The 26077-nt window shown below is 40.5% G+C and overlaps 1 protein-coding gene across 9 annotated transcripts in view; it reads left to right on the top strand.

Moving 5' to 3' along the window:
* The window catches only part of FREM1 (FRAS1 related extracellular matrix 1), a 137982-nt gene that overhangs the window by 2099 nt on the left and 109806 nt on the right, over positions 1–26077 (top strand). For 8 of the 9 annotated variants that reach the window (XR_012922102.1, XM_012769645.2, XM_012769648.3 and 5 more), the window contains exon 1: positions 23036–24512. Coding sequence is in view for 8 of the 9 variants with exons in the window: in XM_012769645.2 (XP_012625099.2) it covers positions 24276–24512 (237 nt within the window). In the remaining variant the exon portion in view is untranslated. Of the gene's footprint in view, positions 1–23035; positions 24513–26077 lie in introns of those variants that run through there. The other variant, XM_076008744.1, reaches the window with a different exon arrangement.

Genomic DNA, 26077 nt, shown 5'->3' with positions numbered 1-26077 from the left:
AGACTGGGTTGCGCTAAACCGAGCTGGATTTCTTGGAACTGTTCAGGAGGAGTCTTATTCTTAGAAACACAGTTTGGATTGGACCAACCGACAGGGATTAGGAAAAATATTAATAGGAAGCGATTCTTTCATCCTGTTAATATCCTCATTTGACAACATATGAAAATCAGAACTCATCCTTTATCCCCATCCCCACATTTTATGGCATTTAATATTTATAATAGAAAGAAAACAGGATGTGGTCATCAGAACCCCTTCTTTTCTTCCCTCTCTCCTCCTTCCAAGTATTTTGGGGTACATGCTACAAGCCAGGATCAGTGCTAGTTCCTAAAGATTCCAAATGACCAGTGTGAATTCCAAATGACCAGTGTGAATCAGTGTGAACCAGGTTCTCGTGGCATTTCAGATCTTAGCTGTTGCTGGCCAGTCTTGGGCTAACCACCCAAAGCCCTCTAAGCTTCACTTTCTCCATCAGCCAAATAAGTTGAATTAAGTGAGTTTTGGTATCTTTCTATCTCTGATATTCTGACATTGGTGGATATGACACAATCTCCTAAATGCAGATGCGGTATGGGAGCTTTTCAGCATTTACGTTAACAACAGGCACAAAAATATGACTTACTGCTTTTCTTCAAAAATTTTCAAATATATTTCTTTCTCTGAAAAAGGATCATAACCACTGGTATATTGAGTTAGAAAAACTCGACCTTTTCAAAGTACACAGCCATTCCTCACAATAGGATCCTGTAACTCTCCAGAAAGGCTGTTTCCCTGGGCCGGGTTACATGGGAGGGCAGCCTCTTATCTTGTCTGAATCTGCTGCTGCTACTCCTTTGGAGAGCTGGGTGGTCTGATCTGGGCTTGACAGCTTCCCTACAAGCACAGCTTGCAACCTGACCCTTTCATTCAAGGGATGCTACAGCTTTTGTGCTACCAGGTGAGAGGCTCAGAGAACTTTGAGGGGCTGGGAAATACAAAAGCAAAACAAAACAAAACCCCCACTCCCTGCCAGGAGTGGTGGCTCAGGCCTGTAATCCTAGCGCTCTGGGAGGCCAAGGCAGGCAGATTGCTCGGATTGCTCGAGGTCAGGAGTTGGAAACCAGCCTGAGCAAGAGGGAGACCCTGCTTCCACTATAAATAGAAATAAATTAATTGGCCAACTAATATATATAGAAAAAATTAGCCGGGCATGGTGGCACATGCCTGTAGTCCCAGCTACTCGGGAGGCTGAGGCAGCAGGATTGCTTGAGCCCAGGAGTTTGAGGTTGCTGTGAGCTAGGCTGACGCCAAGGCATTCACTCTAGTCTGGGCGACAAAGTGAGACTCTGTCTCAAAAAAAAAAAAAAACAAAACAAAAAAACAAAAAAACAAAACCCACTCTCTAATGAATTGTTGTCTGTACTATTATATGTTTTGTCTGTAATGTAGCGTCTCTTAACTGTGGTGACTGGGGCACCATTTCAAAGGGCTCTAAAACTTGGCCATCAGGATAAGAAATTATAGCTGTGGTCTATGTGCTTTTCTGACAAACGTAGCTTCCAGCTGTCTGAAGATATGTTTGGGTGGGAAATGAGCACAAGGATCTTGCAAAGTTAGGATATTTTAAACCAAATGTTCTTTGCCTCTCATTGGTAAGTTTTTACAGGCGAAGGCAAAAATAGTTTACACCTGACTGTTTATGGGGTTGGTGATATTTGGGGGAAATGTGTATTAAAAGATGATGCCAAAAATTCTCCCTTTGTGCATCATCCAAAGGCTGCTAAGATTGCATGTGACTCTTCACTCTCAACTTTATCCTTGAAGCTTTCCTATCTGGCTCTCTAGTGACAGAGGGCAGATAAATACTCCAGGACCTGGGTGTTTTATCTCCCAGGGACCCATCTCTGTGTTCTATCAAGCATTATCAGCTGCTCTGTCCTAAATCCTCCCTGAGCTCCTCTCTTAAAACAAGCCACAACTTTGTCTCATGAGGTCACACTTAGTGGCATGGTGTCTTCATTCCAACGCCTACATTTCTCATTAGCACAAACATTCTTCAGTTTGTAAATTATAAACCCAAACCACTGTAAAGTTAGAAAAATTTCAGAAAGATTAGAAATCCCTATATGAAACCTCATCCAAATGTTTAAAAATTGAAGGTGTTTCCTATCAAATCCCTTTCACCACCCAGATTTGTTTTGGTTTTTTTTGTAAGTGATCCTACTCCTTAGAAAGACAATAATGTAACAACACAATAGTGATACTTTAATTCTGTTTTACATAAAGTTTCCCCTTTGTTATCACATGGTAAGATGCTTCTATTTCATCCAATAAACATTAGTGATTGTTTTGAAACCAAATATAGCACCGATACAAGACCTAAATGTTAAATCAGAGCTGTAGTAGAAAAAAATGACCTCTGAATAAATTTTAACTGGGTTCTAATTCTAGGCTGCAACGTTCTTTGGTTCTGTAATGTTGGTCAAGTTTCTTAGCCAGTTTCCTCAGGAGTGAAATGAGGGTATTGATATTTACCTCACTAGATGTTTGTGCACCGTGCAGGATAAGTGTTCAATAAATATGTCTTCTTTGGGAGAGGGCGAATACAAGTGTGAAGGCTGGGAAGAAGCCAACATGTGGCAAGCTACTTAATTTATAGGTGAAAAGAAAAGAAATAAAGCCTTATGTCAGATCCCGTCGACTGGGCAGAATAGATCTCAACTCACCACCCTCTGCCCTTTAACTCTATTCCACAGCCTTGTTCTCACTTGATTCTTTCTCATAGACTGGAAGCCTGAACAGACCGTCAGCTTATAGACCACCAAAGTGATTAGTATGGAGTGAGCAAGGGCAAGGGGAAAATCATTCCGTCCTCATCTCTTCCTGACCCTCTAGAATCAGAGACTTTTATAGCTGTTTTGGATAAATACATGATGAGATGACTCATTTTGTTTTTCTCAGGATTTTGTTCCTTTGTAGCAAAGGGACCAACCTCAGGGAGAAGTATTTGTTGGAGAATTTGAAACTCTGGGGTTGCACCATGGTTAAGCCTATGAGCTATCACCAAAGGAAGGCCATAGCCTTTCGAACATGTGGAGGAGCACATGCTCTCTCTCTTCCACCATTTATTCTTAGAGGCCTGATGTTTGCATTGGGGTTTGCCACTCAACTGATATTTCTTGAGCTTCTCTGTGCAAGACTCAACAGCCAGCACTGGAGAAACTGGGGTGAACAGAACAGTTATGGTTTTTTTCTTCAAGGAGCTTACAGACTGGGAGGGAGGGCAGCCATTGCTTTTTAATGGCTGAAATAAATAATAAAATGCCTGTAGGTGTGCAACATGTGGCAAGGTGGATTGCAGAATTCTACCAAATAAAACTGGTCTAGCAGGTTGAGACCTGAAGGATGGGTAGAATTTAGCCAGGGAGATGGGGTGGTTGGTGGGAGTGGGGAAAGGGCATCCATGGCAGATGAACCAGTACCAACAAAGCGTACAAAGGCTCAGAAGCCCGGGCGGGCAGGGCGATGAGTTTAAAGAAGGGAAGAAGTCCAGTTTGACTGGCGTGGCAATGGCAAGGGGATTCTTGCACAAAGTGGATGAAGAAGTGGGCAGGGGATAGCTGGTAAGGGAAATCCAGTCTCACAGTTCAAAGGGACCCCAGAAAATACCTAATCCACACTTCCTTCCCAAAACAAAGAACCCTGTCCTGTGTCTATATGTTGGCCCTTACCATTATTGGACAGCATTGCGGGAAAGTTCTTTCCAAAAGCGAGTTGAGGCTTCCACCCATTCTCCCTGGTTCTGCATCCTAGAACCGCGGAGTAAAGTCACTCCTCCTTGAAATATCTGAAGACAGTCTATTAAAAGATAATATTGCTATCAAAGCAGATCTACTCTTTCCCGTACATATGCAATGGAATTTTGAAAATAGATAGTTACACATTTTTGCTTATCAAAAGCTAACTTCGTGGCTTGAGTATGTCATTCCAACCTCCGATTATCAAGGCTGTGAATCTTGACTGTGTCCTCAGTGATGATAGTTAACCTTCTTGGATTTGTGCTGTCTGTGAATTGGATACGCTTGTCTTCTATATCTTTGTTTAAAGATTTAGAAAAATGTTTAACCAGAGATAACCAAAAACAGAGCTATGGGGCCCAGCTCTAGATGTTTCTAATAAGAGAAATGATGTCCCTAAACCTCTCTTTCATTTTTCTTTAAAGAAAGTAGTACTAGTTCACTAGTTTCTAGAACCCAGAATCATAGAAATGTCTAAGTTTTAATGAGAACAGCTCAATTATATCAATGTGTGTTGGTGTTTCTGTTTTGACAAGAATGCTAAAGGCACAGTAATTGCTGATTTCATTTATTGATACAGATATTAAATGCATACTGCATGCAACAGACAATTTTGGACTCCTACCTTCAAAACACATAGCTAAATAGATACACCAGCAGGTAGGACGTGACAAATGCCCGGTGAGGGGTTTAACTAAAATATGATTCTTCTGCAGTGGCAGGAAGGGAATCTTTCCAAATGGAGTGATCACGTCTTAGGGCGTCCTGGAGGAGGCATTTCATGAAGGGTTAATAAATGGGAAGGATTTCAATAAGGATGGAAACAAAGACAGTTCCTGGTAATATAAAATAGCCCCTTTTAACACGAATTTATTGTCATTTAATGCAATGGAACGTGATGACCCACTTTTTCCCAGCAGTAAAGGCATCAATAGTCCATTTCAAATTACAGACACAACTGCCTTTGGCTTTCCTCCTCTCTCATTCTTCTTACTTTCTTTTTCTTTTCTTTCAATATTTTCTTTGGTTTAAGAAAATCAGCATCCTCCTAACCACATGTCATGGCTTGGCAACTTTGGTCTCCTCAGTGACCATGGCCTCTGTCACTAAACTTTGCCTATGTTCACACATTAGATCCGAATGAAACCACACAGCTTTTTATAAAAATGATTTTACTTAATTGTTGGAAAACAGTCACTGTCTCAAGCCCTTAGAAATTTTGACACAGTAAAAATATTGCTGCTGCTGGATGCAATGATTGGTGATTAAAAGGTTATTTGAAGGTGATTTATCAGTGGGAGAAGAACAAGGGTGGAATGGCCATTTGACTACATTAAATAGTATTCAAAGAGTTTAACATTACATTTTGTATCCTATTCTTAATCCTGTTGACATGCAACCATGTCAAGACCTATTTTTGGTATTAGTTAGGCATTACTAAGGTGTTACTACAGCAAAAGGAAATAGAATAAAACCTGTAGCCATATAAACCCACATTTAAAAATCAGTTTATGATACACTCTGGACTTAGAGTTTGGCTGCAGGATAGGGTGACAGGGAAACTCCTTCAGGCAAGACTAAGGATTAACTTTGCACTTTTATAGACTCTTTCAAAAACCCCAGATGGAACCCATTTTATCTTTCTCATGTTAAGCCCGTTTGGTGCTGACTTGACTGCCCGAGCTAGGAGGGAACTGTGTGCCACGTGTACCATTTCACGTTAGACATGCAACGATTGCTGCTGAATTGCTTCATTGGAAATTACTGATCTTCCTTAAAGAGATATTTCCTCTTCCTTAAAGAGGTATTTCCTGATCTGTGGCTTTGTAAATTGCTTTGGTGGCAGGCCCCTTATGGTGCATGGCGATGACAGGCTATCGGACTCCTTGGTGGGGACTCTGGGGTCCTTGAGTGTCCCTTCCCCACTTTAGTGTTTGTTTGCCGGTGTTAAGAATGGCAAATGATGACAACTGTGTGAGCGGGTGGAGAGAGGGGCAGAATCACGTGGTTTCACGGCAAGCCTGCAGTTACCGCCCCAGGCTTGGCAGCCTCATCTCTGAATTGTTAGCTCTGTGGCCAGAGAGACTGGAAATTAAGAGTTTAAGACGATGTCATGGTAAGAAGCACATGTGTCAGGCAGGAGTGACGGCAGTTGAATTTCTCTATTAATTTAAAACGACAACAACAAAAACTATCTTTACAACAACCCTGTGAAGTCAATATCACAAAGCCTCACTGTACAGTTGATGAACTCAAGGCTGAGAAAGTCTAAATATCATATATTGTAGGTTGAGGTTCTTTCCATAGACAACAAAGTGTTCAAAAAGTAGGCAATTTAGTCAAAGTGCTTATCCTTAGTTTATATGCGTAAATGAGATCTACCTACAAAGGGATGCTTGAGCTAAAGATTATGATGTGTTATGCATTATTATCATGTTTTCTCTTTATGTAAAAAAAAATATATTGTTCTAGAAAAAGAAATTGACTCCTTTTTTTTTTCCTTCAAAAGACTGATTTTTGTTTTTTGTTATTGAGTAGAAACAGATAGATTGTTTAACCCAAGCAGAAGGCTGGAGCTAGTGAGATGGACATAAATGGACAAGATCGAGGTCCATGTTAGGGATTGTTGTAAGAGGTATAGGATAATGGCCAGTGTTTCACTAAAGAATTGATAAGAAGTAATTGGTATATGAGAAACACAGAAGGGAATTACATTTTGGAATGATGTCAGAAATTTTTGATTTACAGATCAGAAGGTTCAAATTTTTCTGCTTTGCAGCAGATGATTAAGCAGATAGCCTCAAATGTTCTAGTCTGATCAATAATGAGTTTCTAGGTAATAATTTTAGGAGATCTATTATTTCCTGCCTAAATCCAAATACCCACTTCCATCTCATCTTGAAATATCATATTATGAAAAAGAAAGAGTGGAAAAGCATTAGCCTTGTGAGTAATAAAATTTATTGCTACAGTATATATATGTATATATGTGTGTATATATATATATACACACACCTTTGTCTCTAAAGAGTCACAACACGAGAAGAAGTTAAAATGCAACGGAAACCAGTGTTAGTACAAAGTTTTACTAATTAAACTTTATGTTGTTTCTTGCATTTCAGACTTTGCTTCCTTTCTGACAATTTTGCTAATGCAGGAAGCCGCTGACTATTGTACGTACATCTCACACACGTGACTGGCCTTCTAGGGATGGCTGTCCTAGCTAGGCTGTCGATGAAAAGTTCCCTCGTGATGCCTCACTTGGGGGTTCATGCATTTCTGCACCCTAAGTGCCAGACCCTCTCTGTCTGGGGCCATTCTATCTCCCTCTCCGCTTCCCCAGCTCTCCCCACACTGGCTCTTGCGCCCAGGCTCTTCCTGGCGCTGATCTTGGCGGTAGTGTCCTCAGCCCTTGTCCCAACGCCTGGCTCCACACCGACTGGCAGACTTACCGTGTCTGATGGGTTTTCAGACGTGCCAAAAAACCTAACTTAAGTCCTTGGGCGCTAAACCTCTTTTATCTCATTTTATATTTAGTGGAGAAGAAAACAAAGTACAGTTATTTCCAGCACTAGTTCTCAATCCTGGTCGCTCCTGGAGTACTTTTACATTCAGATGCCCGGGCCCACTCTGACAAATTAAATCAGAAACTCTGGGAGTGTGTTGCTTGGGTGATAGGACTGTGATGCTAGAGAGGGGACTCACTAGTTTAAGGGTGGCATTAGGGGCAACTCTTCCATCTTGGTGCGCTTCCCAGTGCCACTAATAGCTCAGACCCTCCTAGTCCTGTTTGCTTCTTTCCAAGGCGGAGGGAAGGACTGAAGCGGGGAGAGTGAGGTTTATTTTGCAGGCAGTACTTTTCCCCAGGACATGGGAGTCAGCCCCGCGCTGCACAACTCCTGGGGCACCCTCTGTGCTGACGTCTGCGTAAAAACGATAAATGTGCTCTAGAATTTGGTGCGCTGAACCGAGCAAAACCGAGTGAGGGAGTCTCACCACCATTGGCCAATACTCTAAAGGCCAGATACCATAGTATGCTTTTCCACAGAAATATCTTCACCATGATGGATTTCTGTGGTGCCCGGGGACATTGTGCCTTGGGGAAATATGTTTCCACTTCTAGACACATCACCTGCAAACCAACATTTTGAATCTAGCCTATTCCTGTCTTGGAGACTCTAAGAAAGTGTTATAGTCAGGATTGCTTGTGTGCTCCCTTTTTTTTTTTTTTCTTTAAAAATGTTTCTGTGACTTACTGGTATTTGCAATTCTTATACGATGTCATTCTTCTACATTGCTACATCCTCCTGTTCATTTACCCAACAATAAGACATCTAATCAGATTTTCAGATACTTTATTTGCAGCCTGGAGATATTTATGGAGATTTTGCCTTTTTTTTTTTGAGACAGACTCTTGTTCTGTTGCCGGGGCTAGAGTGCCGTGGCATCAGCCTAGCTCACAGCAACCTTAAACTCCTGGGCGCAAGCAATCCTTCTGCCTCAGACTCCCGAGTAGCTGGGACTACAGGCATGTGCCACCATTCCCAGCTAATTTTTTCTATATATTTTTAGTTGGCCAATTAATTTCTTTCTATTTTTTTTAGTAGAGACAGGGGTCTCCCTCTTCTTCAGGCTGGTTTTGAACTCCTGACCTTGAGCAATCCACCCGCCTCGTCCTCCCAGAGTGCTAGGAGTACAGGCGTGAGCCACTGCGCCCGGCCCAAAATTTTGCTTTTGAACCAATACTTGAAGCATTTCTAATCCCACTGCCTGAGAACACCCTCCCACCCCCACCCCTCCACAGCCCACCCCAAATTCTGCCAAAGTAAGCAGATCAAGTTTTGCTTTTCTTAATGCCATTAAGCTCAGCAAGCCAGGACTGCATCAGGGGCTCAGGCATTTGCAGCAGGACTGACGCTGGCATGGGTGTGCATTCACACGTGGGGTCGAGTCCTGTGCGCCACTTGAGTGGCATTTCAGTAGCTGGGGATATGCAGATGCCCGGAAAGGACAAAGCTATACAGCTTGCTGAGACCATGCTCAGTCCCCGGACACCAGGAAGTGTGATAAGCAAGAGCTCATCATGGTTTGCCTTGTTTCTTTTCTGTTGCTACTGTTCCTGCACTGCTCTGCAGAAAATTTTCTAGCTCTGCCCAGGTGTTACAGAAGCATCAATTCAACCTAAATTACGAGGCATGCCAAAGGATGGCTCAATCAATGAATGAACTTTTTTTAAATTAATAAGTTTAATATTTGAGTAGTTTTATAAGAAAACCGAGCAGAAAGTCCAGAGTGCCGGTACATCTCCTCGCTTCCAGCCCGAGTCCCCTAGTATTCTATGTCTTGCATAGTGTGGCACGTTTGTCACAATGGATGGACCAATTATTAGAGGTAAAGCCCATAGTTTACAATGGGGTTTACTCTTTGTATTGTATATTCTGTGGGTTTTGGCAAATGTCTAATGACATGTATTCCCTATTACAGTAGTAACTTTTAAAATAAGTTTTAGAAAAAGCTTTCTTCAGTAAGCCTGGGGTAGAAGGGGCAGGCAGGGAGCTAACTTAGCCTGCGCCACGTGGGGTGTGTGCGCATGAGTGCTTGCTGGGGACTTTAATTTACATTTATAGATATTATCACGTTGAACTGTTTCAACAACCCTGAAAGGTATCCATTATGGTCTTCATTTTATAGATGAGGAAACAGAGCCCAAAGAAAAATAAAGACCTTGCTCAACAAAATGGTAGAACCAAGACAGGTGCACAGGTCTGGCGGATCCGATTAACAGGCTGGCCTCTGCACTTTCACTTCCCGTCCAGTCCTGCACCAGAGCATGAAGGCCTCTCACCTCCTTTTCTCAGTACAGAGGAATCAGAAAATTATTTACAAAGCTATTTGTAAAAAAGAAAAGTTGTAATTAAAAAAAAGTGCTAGGTAGGTCAGAGCCTAACATATCAAAATTTTACCAAGATCCTTAGCAAGGAAGAACATTAAGACTCTCATTAGAGTCTTGTTAAGTTTCTAAGGTTCTCTTCTCTTCTCTTCTCTTCTCTTCTCTTCTCTTCTCTTCTCTTCTCTTCTCTTCTCTTCTCTTCTCTTCTCTTCTCTTCTCTTCTCTTCTCTTCTCTTCTCTTCTCTTCTCTTCTCTTCTCTTCTCTTCTCTTCTCTTCTCTTCTCTTCTTTTTCAGAGCTAGTCATTTGCTCTGTTGCCCAGGCTGGAGTGCAGTGGTATGATCATAGCTCACTTCAGCCTCAAACTCCTGGGCTCAAGCGATCCTCCTGCCTCAGCCTCATGAGTAGTTGGGAATAGAGGCATGTGCCACCATGCCTGGCTAATTTATTTATTTATGTATGTATTTATTTATTTATAGAGACGGGGCCTACTATGTTGCCCAGGCTAGTCTTGAATTTCTGGCCTCAAATGACCCTCCTGCCTTGGCCTCCCAAAGTACTGGGATTATAGGCATGAGCCATCCAGCCTGCTGATTTTAAATGATGCAGTTTTTTTTCACTTTACTATATCTCAGTATACAATACTGTACTTTACTTTCCACACTCTGCTTGGATTAATGGATAATGCAGCAAGTCCAACTAATTGTCTAACCTTTGATAAATTACTTAGCTTTTTTGGCCCCCATTTCCTCATCTTGATCACCCTGTGCTAGAGCACAGAGCGTGGGCTTCAGGCATCTGTCTGCTGGAGTTGGAATCCCAGCTATGCTACTTATTAGCATTTATTTGCCTTGGATACATTGTTTATCTGTTTCCTTAGCTGCAAAATGGGAATGATAATATAATCTACTCCATACCTTGTTGTGAAGATTAAATGAGTTAAAAAAGTGCCAGGCACAAAGTAAGTGTGTAACACATGCTTATTATTATATGTAAGATTTGGAAAAGTTCCTTCTATCTCTAGAATTCTAGAATTTTTTGCTGTGACTTAGGCTTAAACAACTTTGCATTTTTTGTCATTTGTCATGTTACACAGCACAGCTTGAGGAGCAGTGCTGGGTAGTTTAATTTTTTTACAATGAAGTGTTTCAACCTGAATAGTGGAAGTTTCTTTAAGTGTATACTAATGCGTTCGATGGAATCATTAGAGCGTTTTGCTTGTATGCTATCACAGCAAATGCCATTTTGTGTTGTAAAGTACCCGATTATAAATCTCTCTCCCACAAAGACATCAATCTCTCAAAGATAGGGTTACCTCTTTCTTAACGTTTATTTGCACAATGCTTCTCTCCCCTTTCTCACAAAAACTTTCTTCTGACGTCACATCTACTTGCTGATTCTTAGACTATGCCACGCTCTTTCTCTCCATCTTCAAACATGCCTTTTGTTCCCCTTTTTACCTCCATAAATCCTATTGAGTCTTTCAAATTTAACTATCTCCTCTTCTAGAAAGCATCTTCTAGGCCTAGCTTGAGTTGAATGCTGCTATTTATTCCCATAGCACATAATACATGCCACCATTATTGCACTTACCACATGATTTGAATCATTAGTTTATATGTTTATCTTTCTGAATTACACTACAAACCCTCTAAGGGTAAGAATTTCCCCCATCTCTACAAAAAATAGAAAAATTAGCCAGGCATGGTATTGCAGGCCTGTAATCCCACCTACTCACGAGGCTGATGCAGGAGGATTGCTTGAGCCCAGGAGTTTGAGGCTGCAGTGGGCTATGACCACACCACTGCACTCTAGCCTGGGCAACAGAGTGAGACTCTGTCTCGACAAAAATAATTTTTGGTCTTTTTTTGTCTTTGTAATCCTAGCACTTAGTATAGCTCTTGTCCCAGAGTGGGTACTTAATAATTGTACAATGAATGAACAGATGAATATATCATATTCAAATAAAGAATCAGGTTGTATTCTGAAAGTGGAATTGGTCTCAAAGATGAATTCCTGAACATGATTTAATGTGAATTTAAACAGAATCTCACTTTTGGACAATTTGGTATTTCATTGTAAATTAAGAAATTCAGAATTCACTCAAAAAAAGGAAAATCAATTTTAGTCAGGGTTGATTTAGGTGGGGAAGGCTGTAGGTGTGAGTTTGGGTACATACATGTGGTAAGTCTCAGTTAAAGAACGGAGCACAGTCAACCACAGTGAATGTGAGTGAATGGTTTTCATTCTGTTGTAGTTATTCAATTAAAGCAACCTGTTGTGAAAATTTATGCGATGTAACCCTCTGGCTGGAAGCCAAACAAATTTAAATTATGGCTACTTCCTAACTAATCTTCAGGGAAATGCTTTTGATGGTTTAAGTTTTCATAGTCATTAAAAACAGAACTGTAAGTTGGGGGCACAATTTTTTTCTTCTGCAATCAGTTTTCTCTGCCTTTGAAGGTAGTTTTAGTGGAAGGCCTCTGTAGAGATTGGCCAGGTGTCTGGTTTCCAAAGGACACCCTGGAATTTGGATTTCTGATGTAGACTCATTAAGTATGAATTTATCAGGCATGACCAGAAGTTTTGTAGATACCATCTGGCCATCCTACATTTCAATCATTTTAGTTCTCTAACCTAGTGTCTCTTGAACAATGTCTCAAAGAATCTGGGTTTTTTTTTATGACAAGAACAAAACGGGTTTTCTATAAGTTTACAAATTTTAGGCTTAATAAGTTTCCTTTCCACAGGACTTCTGAGAGTCTTTAATATGCTATTATGTTGTGAACCTTTAAAAGGAGATTTTAGCTTCCTGTGTTTCAAATGTATTTGGATATAGAAGACTTTTTTTGTAGGAAACTTTTAACATCTCCAAAGTGCGCATTTTCAGAAGTGCGATTTGCAAAACATGGCAGGGTAGTCTGATCTGTTGATAATCTAAGGAAAGGAGTTTGTGTAGTAGTCAAAAGTCTGTCTATCTTTGCACCCTTGGTCATGATGGGGTTCAGAATACACTATACCCAAACAGGTTGCCTCTGCATATTGAATATTTTAAGCTGAAGGAATTTGAGAAATAGCAGATACTGTTAAGTCTCTGTCCTTCTGGAACAGCAGATCCCAATACCCTCATTTGAGAAATGCCTTCCCTTACTCAGAGGAAAGGAGCACCCTTCCCTCCAAAGGCAGAAGGAAATGGGGAGGAATCTGAACAAGGAGGACTTGCTAAGTTTCTCCCAGTTTACTACCCTTAGCTCATACTCCTTTGACTTCTCGCATTTCCCACAACTTTCCACTCTTTATCAAACTTAGTATAAAAACATTTGTGCTTATGTTTCTTCCTGTCTTCATTTCCTTGTGAAGGGTCCTGTGTCATGGAACACTTTTATTCCATAAATTGGTCTGCTTTTCCCTTGTTAATATGTCTTTTTTTCAGTCTAATTTACAAGACTCCAGCCAATGAACCTAAGATTGCTAGGAGGAAAGGATTTTTCCTTCCCCTCCATTCATGACGCATAGCCTGAGAGAGGGCTCCCTCTCCCTAGTTCTGAGCCTGTCAGTGCTTCCTGAAGATCTGGGAAGAAAAAACTGAAAGGAATATTTCTGGATTGAGCATCTGTGATTTAAGGAATCTACCTGGGATAAATAATGGACATAGTGCTGGGCTGGGTGTCAGAATGGAGCTTCCAGTCCAGGCTTGGTTTCCAGCTAGCTGTGCAGCCTTCGTAGGCACTCAACTGCCCTGGACCTTCCTTTCTTCTGCAAATGAAGGGGCTCCTAGAAGAGAGTATACAAATGGCTAATGAACATTTTTTTAAAAAAGCTAAATCTTCTAGGTAAAGGAAATGCAAATTAAAGCAGTGCCAGATACAGCATTTCACTTAGAAAGTGAGTAAAGATTACAGGAGATAATACTGATTGTCATCAGTGAGGAAAGCTGGTAAGGGCATGAAGTGGTACCATGTTTCCAGAAAGCATGCGTTTCCAGAGCCTCAAAATATGTTTACACCCCACAGCCTTACAATTCCACTTCTAGAAATCGATCAAAAGGAAAACAACTAGAGAAATGGACTGATTTATAATTAAGGATTTTTCATCATAATCTATTGACATAGTAACTACTTCAGTGTAACAGTGGAATGACTATAGCAAGTGTGCTATCCATCTAGTGGATACGGTGCGCAGATTCAAAGTGAGATCACAAGGAATGTTTAGTAATATGGAAAATGCTTACAATAGGATGTTATGTTAACAGAAAAGAATGATACATAACTCTTTGTAGTATGGTTCCAATTAATTTTAAAAACTGTATGTGTATGTATGTATATGTGTACGTACATATTTATATATAAACATATATGTGAAAGCCTGAGAGCATTTTATGTAGGTGTTGGGAAGTGTATTTTTTGCTTCTTTATAAGTTTCTATATTTTTACCCTTCAATTAATGATGTTTCTTTTATACTCAAAAGAAAGTTATTTTCAGAAAAAGCAAATACATTGATAACTAATATGGACTAGCTGATTTCTGAAGTTCTTCCTAAACCATACATTGCGTGATTTAGATGATGGTTTAGAAAAAATTGCAGAGAGGAGGTAACACAATGTTATAGACAGAATCAACACATATTTTATGGATTTAATAGACTAGAATTACTAAGTGCTCTGTTTTCCTTGAAGTCTTTAAACTGTGCTGTAGTATAAGGCCATGGGACACTAAGATGCTAGTACACAGAATACCTCCCTTAATTATTTGCTCTTAAAGTAGCAACTATTTCCTTTGGAGAACATAGCCTCTGGGTGAAACTTTAACTCCTGTAACAGGCATCATTTGCTGTCTGGAACCATAAAGGAAGTGGTTAAGTTTCCTGGTACTGTAGGAAAGAGACCCTGGGGCTAGTGAAGCAGTTGTGAAGAATATAAGGTTTTGGGTGGAATGTGAAACAGTATAATACAGTGGTTAAGTGCAGGGGTCCTGGAGTTGGGCAAAGCTGGATTACAAAAATTGCAAGGACAAGGTCATGCTGATGACCTTGGGAAAGTTATTTACCCTATTTGTACCTCATTTTCCAAATCTATAAAATCACTGTCTACCTCCTAATCCCATGGTAGGGATTAAATAAGAATAAATGTAAAACACTTTGAACAATACCCAATATATAGTAAATGCTTAATAAGTGTTAGTTTTTATTAACATCATTATATCACTTCTATAAGTCACTGTTTATCTATAAAATTAGAATAATATTAAAAATAGAAGCTAATTGGTAGGTGTGTTATGAGAAATAAATGAAAAGATGCATATACACAGAGTAGCCTAGTACTTCTATTAATATTATATATAGTCAGTGAAAGTACTAATAAGCAAAATGCAAGGGAAGAAACTTGTACATAGGGGATACTAAAAATTGTTTGTTAAAGGGTGAAAAAAAAATCTTAGAAGTCACAAGTTATTTCTTTCTCCATGATTCTATTTTTCCTGTCTGAGAGAATTCACTCTGAAAATCCTATGTTTGGCAAGGTCACAAAGATTTTCCATCCTTGTGGAAACAATTAAACATTTAAACATTAAACAATTAAAGCTCTCTAAGAGGTTATGAGCTTCTTGAAAGAAAAGAATCTGCTTTTTGGTTGTGTCTTCCAGGAGCTTCTCTGTAGTTTGGCACAACTGCTCTACCTTGGAGGGAATGGAATGAAGTTGTCAGGATAGAGGAGAAAGGGCATCTGGCCAGGTTGCCCCAGGCTGCTCCTCCCACAGCTCTGCTTCTCCTGCCAGGACCTCAGGCAAGTCACTTAGCATGTTCTCTTCTGGTTGCTTCTAAGGAAGTGCAATTAGACTTCTCTATCTACCTCGGGGAACTGTGAGGTTGGAGGAGATAGTGGTTCTGCAGTCCTTGGTAAAGACTAAGTCTTGATTTCCTCAACTACAATACAAAGGAGAGAACTAACCACTTTCTCTAAGTTTAGACAGCTAATTGTTCCCGGTGGACACAGTTCTCCTGATGTGCAGTTTGTTGCTTTTTGGTAAATCAATTCACGTCACATGTGATTTGATTTCAGTTGTCCTATGGTAATTATATTCAGCTACAGGTTTATGCTTGAAACTTTCAATTTGGTTTATATGAATGACTCTGGAAATTTATTTGTATGAAAATTATGATGATTTTAAAAGTACATCTAAGTTTAGCTTCTGACTGGCATTTTAAAGATTTTTAATGTGGAGTAGGAGTTAGAAAATCTTTGTGGGCTCAGTTTACTCTCGTAGCCAAGGATTTCACAATCTCTTTTTTTTTTTTTTTTTTTGAGACAGAGTCTCGCTTGTTGCCCAGGCTAGAGTGAGTGCCGTGGCGTCAGCCTAGCTCACAGCAACCTCAAACTCCTGGGCTCAAGCAATCCTGCTGCCTCAGCCTCCCGAGTAGCTGGGACTACAGGCATGCGCCACCATGCCCGGCTAATTTTATATATATATTAGTTGGCCAATTAATTTCTTTCTATTTATAGTAGAGACGGGGTCTCGCTCTTGCTCAGGCTGGTTTTGAACTCCTGACCTCGAGCAATCCGCCCGCCTCAGCCTCCCAGAGTGCTAGGATTACAGGCGTGAGCCACCGCGCCCGGCTTGATTTCACAATCTCTTAATGCTTGAGTGGGTGGGGATGGATTGATGCTGAGTTGGCTATTTTTTTTTTTTTTACTTAAAATACCAGTTCTCTATTAGTTTAATTTATTTCTTAAAGGTTTTTAGGGTACTTGTAAGATCTAAAGCTGTGGAAAAGTTGAGCTCATAGAAGCAGAAAGAAAATAGAAGGTGGTTACCAGGGTCTTGGGGGAGGAAGCATTGGTGGATATTGATCAAAGGATACAAAATTTCAGTTCATCAGGATGAATAAGTTCAGGAGATCTATAGTACAATATGATGACTATAATCAATAATATTGTGCTGAATACTTGAAAATTGCTAAGAGAGTAGATTTGAAATGTTCTCCCCACAAAAAAGGGAGATAATATGTTAATTACCTTAATTTAGCGAGTCTGCAAAATGCACCTGTATCAAAGCATCCTGTTGTACACCATAAATATGTACAATTTTTATTTTTTAATTATAAATGAACAAAAATCTAAAAAGGAATAAAGTGTGAATCAGGAAGTAAGAGCCCCAGGCCCAGGGAGCACAGAAGGTTCCACTGCTCACGTGATCTGCAGTCTAAATGTAATAACTACCTGCAGCACTGATGAGAGGAGTGTCAGGCTACATATGAGTTCTGCAAAAAGCTACAATGGATTATTGATATCTTGATATTTATGCTGGGCACAGAAGGGGTCAGGCACCTGCCTTGTGTTGTGTAGCACCATTGCAAAATTCCAGTGAAGAATAAGTAAATATTATTCTCATCAGGGCTGACCATCAAGAATTTCCATGGGAATGAAAGGCTGGAGTACAGCTGGGATCCATTCTTTTCTTGCTGTGCATGGATTATCTCAGATTACTGAGAGAAGTATGTTCGTATCAACATGGAGAATACATGCTCATATGGTTAAACTGAATGTGTAATTATGAAATAAATACTAGCTCACATTTCCCCTCCACCAAATGAAATGTTACTACACTATTTTCTTCTGTTCAGGAAGTTTCCCAAGAAAGAAAGTTGAGTTAAAGAAACCTTTATGAATTTTTATAAGGAGGCATTCAAAGCAGAGTGGTTTCCCACTTTTCAGAACAATTTTCACACACTTTTATTGGCTTGTACAGATATTCTTAAAATACATGATTTTTACATAAAGAAAAAAGGCAATGGTGGGAAAATGATCAGTGTGAGCAGAACTGATTTGCAGGCGTAACAGGGGGATTTGGAAATGGTGAGAAACAGCTGAACCACAAAAGCAAGCGAAGACACAATTTGTTTCTATTGCAGAATCCAGTTAAGTCCGAGGTGGCCGAAAGCCAGTTTACAAGCTCCTTGGGGAACTTAGCCAAGTGCCCTGGGTACCTCCACTTCCACATGCCCCCAATAATTCTGCTGACCCCGTGGATGCCATAACAGCAATCAGAGCAAGCTGGCAACAGATGGATTCTGAGGATCTGTCTTAGCCCTGTGCTGGGGTCAACAGAACAAAATTCTCAAGATGTGCTAGGCCTCCCATTAAGGTGTTGTCAAGTAAATGTCGGCTGCCACTGGACAGAATAATTTTGTATCAGAGATAATTACCACAATCTTATTTTGGGGGGAGATGAAAACTCCATCATCATCTATGAAAAATCTTGTTTGATTCTGAGTCCTCATTTGCTTTGTTCTTGTTCTATTTTCCTTTTTGCTTTTTCTCTATCTGTTCATACAAATCTTTTTCTTTTTCCCCTCCTGTGCTACCTTCTTGAAGCAAAAAATCAGACCAGTATTTTCCATAGAATGTCCCTATCCTTGGTGTTTCCCAATACCAAGAGGAAAGCACAGGTGGAAAGTTAGAATGCAATTAAAACACAAATAAAGCACACTGTTTTTGATCTTTATTGTGCCTAATTCTGCAGCCTTCATCCACGCTCAGTTGATTGAAATTTGAGTTTTGTTTGATTTTGAATTTAGAAATTGCTGCTTTTATACTCCCCCTCCAATTGTGTTGCTTCAGGTTGCTTTTGAAATATTAATAATCAATATTTATATTACAATCCTGTCTTCAGACTATGAGGAAGAAAAAGAGACAATTAGAATGTAAACAAAAAATATTCTCTTTGACATTTATTGAACTTAAATTTGCTGCCTTCACCAAGCCCCCATTCCTGCTATTCTGTTTTTTCCTGAGAAAGCTTAACTCCCTTATCCCTTTGAAATATTTTATAATGATAATGTTACATGTGTGTGGGTTTTACAATTAAGAAAATATTTCCACATAGCTTGTTTCATTTAGCCTAACAGGGAAACTTTGGATGAGGAAGGATGGATGGCCTCATTTTTGAAAGAGGAAAGTGATATTCATAAAAATCAGCATTAGAGTCCAGATCTTCAGAATTCAAGTCTATTCTTTCCACAACATTATGACACAGGAAGCCAAGAAATAGCTCTTCTCTTCCTTCTCTCCTGTGTCTTCCTGGTGGATGAACATCAGGATCTTGGACTTTGACCTCATCTCTCAGTCAGGGGTTTACTATGACATAACAGAAATATGGGCTCTTGCCCCATATGTTGTTAGGTAGGAAGTTACGATCCTTAGACGATGAGTGACTAACCTACATCAATACAAGACACTGAATAAGAAGGTAATTATTATTCCTTCTTATTGAGATGTAGTTAGAGTTTAGTTGTGTAGTTAAAGTTCAGTTGTGAGTCACACACACACAAAAAAACCCAAATAACAAGTTAAACAGAAAAGTAGTTTATGTTTTCTGCCATGTGAAGTTCTGGAAGAATGGGCTGGTATGCTGACTCTGCTTTGCAAATGCCCCAGGGACCCAGGCTCTTTCTGGCTCACAGCCCTACCGATTTATGGCATAGCCCATCATGTGCAAGGCAGCATCCTCCATCTGGGCAAGAAGATGGAGGGAGATGTAGAAAAAGAAAGAAAGAAAGAAAAAAACCTAAAAGGGACATGGGTCATACAATAACTTCCTCTTTTTTTTTTTTATTTTAATATCTGCCTCTTAAAGAAAGTTTCTCAGAGCTATTATGTGACATCTTTTCTTGAATTCCATTCAGCATCTGGTCACATGGCCACAGATAGCTGCAACAGAAGCTGTGAAATACAGTCTTGGTTCTAGGTGACAACATACCCAGTTAAAAATTTCTATTTCTGTAGAAGAAGGTGAGACTGGCTCTTTCCAAATATCTATCTGATAAATACTCAGAGTTACTGAGTTATGATGGAAAGGAAGGAAACATTTACTATGTTATTTTTGAAATATCTGAGAGGAGCATATTTGGTGTTCTAAATTGCTTACATGAAATATAAGATTTTGATTAAGTTATTCCATTTTGTTCCACATTGCCTTCCTTACAAAGGCAATGCTAAATCAAAGCATATTTAATGTCATTAAACACAAATTTATGAAATACGGCAAAGCCCCTAAGATAGGACTCCTTCCCTTGAAATTGATTTATTCATCCTTTATACCCAGGTCTGGCTCTAAAAGTGTGGGACGATAACCAAGCTCTGATCTATGGTACAAGGTGAGGGGCCGGGGCTGGTTTAGAGGCAGGCTGACCTGTGAGTCACAATGGGTACAAAGATCAGGAACATGACTCTGGATCAAAGCCCTTGTTTTTCATGCCTTTGTATAATACAAGATCTCTGTGGGTTTCAAAGCAGATTTGTTTCAGCTGTTGGCTGAGTGGGTGGCAGGAGAAGAGAATTCCAGGACCACATGCTTATGCCTACCTCTGTCAAGTAGTCTTCTTGTGGAACCTGACACACACTGCTGACCAACCCTTTGGAGATGGTTGTTTGGTGAAATCACATAAGTGCCTCTCATTTTGCTGCATTCTTTGGTTTCCTTTGGGATTAATAATCCTCTCACTAGATGAAGGTCCAGGCTTGAGAAGTTTGTACAAAGTCTGCTCTTTGTGCCTTGATGGGCTGGTACTAGAGAACTAGTTATATTGATGATTTTCGTAACTTTATTTTCAGCTGAGCAACATAATGACATGGTAAAACATTTACCTGTAAGATAGGCTTGTTCTACATTGGCTTTGTCAGAGGATATATGTTTAATTACTTAATATGTTGTTTTTGTCCATAAAAATTTTTGTTCATAAAAATATTTATTTTCAAGTTCTTTACAGACATATTTTAAAAAGCCTTTAAACATAAAATTTGTTTTGAAGTTTCTCTTCATCCCACATACATACGTAATTTTTACATAAATGCACATATGTGATTTTTGTATGTTGTTGCATTTTTTGAGTGCTTGCTTTTCTTTTCCTTTTTTTAAAAATAATATTGCTGTCTTGGTCTGCTGCTATAACAGACAGGGTGGCTTAAATAACAGAACTTTATTCTTCACAGTTCTAAAGGCTGGGAAGTTCAAGATCAAGGTGATGGTTGATTTGGTTCTGAGTGAGGGCCCTCTTCCTGGTTTGCAGAGGGACACCTTCTTGCTGTATCTTCACATGGCAGAGAGAGAGGAAGAGAGAGAGAGAGCTGTGGTCTCCTCACCCTCTTATAAAGATTCCTTCATGAGAACTCTACCTGCATCACCTCACATAAACCTAATTACCTCTCCAAGGCTCCAACTCCTAATCCTATCATATTTTAGATTAGGGCTTCAATATATGGATTTGGGGGAGACACAAACATTCACTCCATAGCACCCTTCTTTCCTTTCTCCTGTCTGTTCCTACCACATTGCCCCTTTCAGACAGTCTCTTAATGACCTAATTCTACCTGTCCATATTTTTCTCCATCTCCATATAATTATACACAACAAACATCTACATATACATATATGCATATACACAGATGCAGCTTTTATATTTTACCAAATGGAAGCACAACACATGTACTTTTCTTCATTTTACTTCTTCTGATTCTATAATACCTTGTGAAAATTCCTCCAAAATATTGGACTGATGTATCTCTAATTCAAATTTTAAAGGTTACATTGTATTCCATGGTATAAATATACTACTGTATTTAACCATTGCCTTGTTGATGGACATTTATTTTGCTTGCAGTATACACTATGAACAATGCTGCAATCAACATCCTGTTCATACATTCTTGTAGAGGCTATTTTTGTCTCTGTTGCCTAGACTCTCAGTGTTGCTTGGGAATGATGAGAGTGATGTGTTTTGATTTTTACTTCAGACTTTATATCGCTTCTTCTTTTGATGTTTGACTTGAGGTGCTGCCTGGGAAAGGCTATTGGCTGATCATCAAGTGGTTTCAGTGTGTGGCATTTTTCAGATTCAGGACTCTGAACCTCAGTATCGTAGATACAGAAAATCAACCTTGTCCATATATTCCAAGGTGATCTGCCTTTTTGTGATATACTCTCGGTCACAGAATTCACATGACATCCTGATCCATGGCTAATGGTGTCCCTAGGATGACAGTTCTTTTTAAAGATTTATTGACATTCCTGGTTAAACTATAGTCTGTATAAGGGAAGTCAGGGCATTATTTTCTCCACTTTTTTCACTCATTTAACAAATATTTATTGATCTATCAGGCATTGTTCTAGGCATTGGGGATGAATCCATAAATTAAAAAAATGCACACCTTCATGAGGGAAATGACAAAATAACTAATATAAATAAGCAAATGTATTAAATATTATGTTTAATGGTTATAAAGTACTAATTAAAACCAAGACAGAAAGAGGGTAGAAGGATGCTGGGGGATGAGAGTGACACTGTTTTAATGTGGCAGCCATGTGTGACCACACTGCAAGTGTGACATTTGATGGAAAAGTTGACAGTGGAGGCGGGGGCGGGAAGAGGGATATCTGGGGAAGGCTGTTCGAGTCAGGGATAGCAGCAGATGGGAAGCTTCAGTGAAGGGGAGGGGAGAAGGTCAATCTTGACTTGTTGGAGGAAAAGCAAAGGTTTTGGTGTGGCTGGGGCAGAGTCAGGAGATGCGATGAGAGACGTGAGGGAGAAGCAGACCACACAGTGACTCATGGGACATCACCAGGGCTTCCTAAGATGAGACGCCGCTGGGAGTTTTGAGCAGAGAAGTGACGACCTAAGTTACATTTAACAGGAATCTCCGCTGCTATGTTTGCTGAGATAGGCCTACAGGGGAGGCAAGTGTGGAAGCAGGGACATAAAACGGAGTGCTACTGCAGTCACCCCGCAGAGCCGGTGGTGTCTTGGCCCAGGGTGATAACAATGGGAGTAGTAAGAAGTAGTTGGATTCTGGATACATTTGGAAGGAAGAGTTTATTAATTTTTCATTGCTGTGTAATAAATCACTACAAACTTTGTGGCTCAAAACAACACAAATTTATTATCTCACAGTTTCCATTGGTGTGGGGTCTGGGTTCTCTGCTTCAAGTTGTCACCAGGCTGCAATTGAGATGCTGACTGGGCTTTGTTCTCACCTGGAGAAAGGCTTGACTTAGGAAGAATCCACCCCCGAGCTCATTCGGTGTTGGCAGAATTTATTTCCTTGTGGCCCTAAACTTAGGGAGGTTCGCTTTTTCAGTTTCACCTGGGGAACTTGTAGCTGCAGTCTGTAGAGAGAGCCTTCTATAGAACGAAGCATAATTGTGTTTTATTCTGCTAGTTGGAAGTGTTACAGGTGCTGCTGGCACTCGAGGGAAAGCTGGAATTATTGAGGGTCACCCTAAGGTTTTCCACCACAGAGAACCAACAGGATTTTTTTTTTTTGCCAGCCACTGCCTCAAAAGTGAAAGGTTTCAAATAATGACAACGGAATGGGTCTTTAATGCACCAGATGTGGATAATAGAGGCCTTTTTTGTCTATAACCTCTGACAAACATGTATTTTGGTATCCATTGATTATGTGTAGAAATCTATTAAAATTATTAACATGGAAGGCCCTTTTTAGGGTAGAACAAACCACTATTTGTTCACCTAATCATACCCTGAATGTAAGGATATATTTGAATAGGTTTTACTTTGGATAAAATCTTTTTGGTTCTTAAGGAACACAGAGAAATAGTCATGAAATTCCAAGTGGTTAAAGTAGAAATAAGGACTCCATTTGTGCAAATGGAGTCCATGATAATGTAATTAGCACCGTAGGTAATGTCAACATGCACGCACAGACGCCGTGTCATTAGCTGCGTGTACTGAAGCTATGTCATTTGATTCATAGTCCCCTTCACACATAAACAAAAGTATGAATGTTCACTTTTAAAAAAGATACATTTTCTCCAACTTCCACTCAAGTGTTTCTTAGATGTCTTCACTGCCCAGCAAAGTCAAAATTGTGCACAATGAGACAAATCGTTGAGTTTCTTTCTTATTTGGATACTATTGATTTAGAATTAATCATGTTTTCAAACAATGGTGCAAATAATCCTGTCAGCTCTCTGACGCAACGTGGTATATAGTCTTCATTTAACAAGTAAGAAAACACAAGCAAAGAGCTCAAAAACTGTCTCTGGACTCAGAGGGCCAAAAGCCACTCTTTGGGGCAAGGAGGCTGGCTGCCTCCTGCTGGACCACACAATGGACGTCCCCATGGCGTAGGTCAGAGCTGGAAGCAGGGTAATGAAATGGCCACACTGCCTTTCAGGTGGGCCTGGAGGTCAAGTTAGTTTGTTTGTTTTTAATTTAGCTGAAATTATAGGCTGGTTGAAAGACCCCTTTGTCGGCAGTGATCCTTTGAATAGCCACACAAACCTTTTGGTCTCTCTCTCTCACTTTCCTCCAACCCCTTCTCCCATTTGCAGGATTAGAAAAGCACTTGGGAGGCACATTAATCTTGCCGGCGTTGTCAGGAGTGATCAGCGACTTTTATTAAAAGCCCCGGGATCGCCTGAAAGGCCTCCTTGTCTGAGTTTGAAAGGAAAGGGGCATGTTAAGATCTCGGGGCTCGATGTCGGGACCCCTTGCCCTGCCCCTTGGACTATGAGCTGACACTCCAGGAGGGAGCACAGAAGCCCTCCTTTGTTGAAGGGATTTCGCCGGTGGACGGAAACGCGCTGGCCCCTGTCAGCATGAACTTTCTGCGCTGGGGGGGCCCGGGTCCCCTGCTGCTGCTGCTGCTCCTCCCGGCCTGGGCCAGCCCCACCTTCATCAGCATCAACCGTGGGCTGAGGGTGACCAAGGGCCGCTCCGCATTCCTGTCAGGAGACGACCTGAAGTTTGCCATTCCCAGCGAGAAAGACGCCTGCAAAGTGGAAGTGGTGACGAATGAGCCAATGACCCAGAGGGTTGGGAAACTCACGCCACAGGTAGGTCACATGGAGCTTTTCTGTTCAGGGCTGTGTATGAATGTGAGGGTGTGACAGCATGCAGGGACAGAGGAAGAGAGAGACGTGAAGACACTTCACTTTAAATGTGCACTGTTCTTCGAAAGTATCTGCATAATTTTTTTTCTTCTTCAATCAAAACCTTGGAGACTCAGTATATTCTATGCTCAATCTTTTTCATAGAGTGAAAAGTTACCTTCTAATTCACTAGGTTTAAAAAGTCTGTATTTTCATTCATTGTTTTTGCTTTAAGTAGGCGTTAACCCCTGTACATAATAGAGAGTTGCTTCTGGTTTTATTACTTGTTCCTACTGTGGTTTAACTTTGCTCCCAGTTCAAAGCATCTTGAGAATACTCAACACTGCTGCTGCTGCTGCTTCTGGAAATACAGACCATTCCTACTTGCTACATTATGAAAATTATCATTTGGCTAAAGAAACATATTCCATGAGGTTGTTCAAAAGTGGTACTAGATATGGAGATGGAATAAAGAGACTTAGAGAGATGCTAGCTCAAATTGATATCTCTAGACACTCCATTCACCACACTTCAAGTTACAGCCCAATTCTGAGACACGTCAGGATTCTACGATAGGGCTCTCCTGTTGTGATAGCAACCAAATGTCTCCCTCCAGTTTCCTGTGAGATTTTCTTTTGTCAAAGAACTTCAGATGGGCATCTAGTAATGTTAGAGTACAATAATGGCCCCAAGAGGTTGCATGTCCAAGCGTTTGGTAGTTGCAACTTCTCATTTTTTTCTGGATGTTATTTGTACTCCGAATGTGTTTTGATTGGCACTTATGAGTCAGTGGGAAAAGGAGAGACCTGGGGCTGCTCATACCAGAGCCCCAGTGCACTAAAAATGGGTAGGTGATATAAGTGAGCCCAGCAGCAGGTGATGGAGACCCAACTACAGGGACTGAGGTGAAAGCCCAATGCACGGCCTCAAGAGTATTGAGGGGCAGTGGGATAGGAGCCTTGGTCCTGGAGGACTGGGGTCCTTGATAAAGTAGGAACCCAGGGCTGCTATACATGGCTGCCTTATAAAGACTGATGGATTGGTAATTTGGTACCCCTTCCAGCCAATATACTGTAAAGAAATTATTCAACATTTATTTAAATGTGAGACTGAGTATTTTAGGGGGAAGAAGAGAAGCAGAATTCTCACTGGTAGCCTGCAAGGGCAAGCTGAGTCATCTAAGCTGTCTTCCAGTTCGGACCCCAAGCATATGTACCCCACTGAGCAAAACAAAAGCCCTGCCAGTCACCTGATTCTTTTAAAAATGTTAGAGCACAATAATGACCTAAACAGAAATGTTTAGGAGGCAATTTGAGGAGGGTTTATTGTTACCTAAGCCAGCCTCTGAGGGTTACCCTCTCTCCACCCCAAGTAGCCTCTGACTCCTTAACATATACTGTTCTCTCTAAGAGTAATGATAGCGCCTCCATTATTTATTTTTAGTGTTGCTTTAATGGTGCTGATTGTTTGGCCTGCTCTGAGGCACTGGGGAGCAAAAAGGGATCCAAGTGATTTGAACTAGGTAAAGA

The sequence above is a fragment of the Microcebus murinus genome, chromosome 12 (assembly GCF_040939455.1).
Source record: "Microcebus murinus isolate Inina chromosome 12, M.murinus_Inina_mat1.0, whole genome shotgun sequence".
NCBI classification, from domain to species: domain Eukaryota; kingdom Metazoa; phylum Chordata; class Mammalia; order Primates; family Cheirogaleidae; genus Microcebus; species Microcebus murinus.
This window is presented reverse-complemented; position numbering and strand designations above follow the sequence as displayed.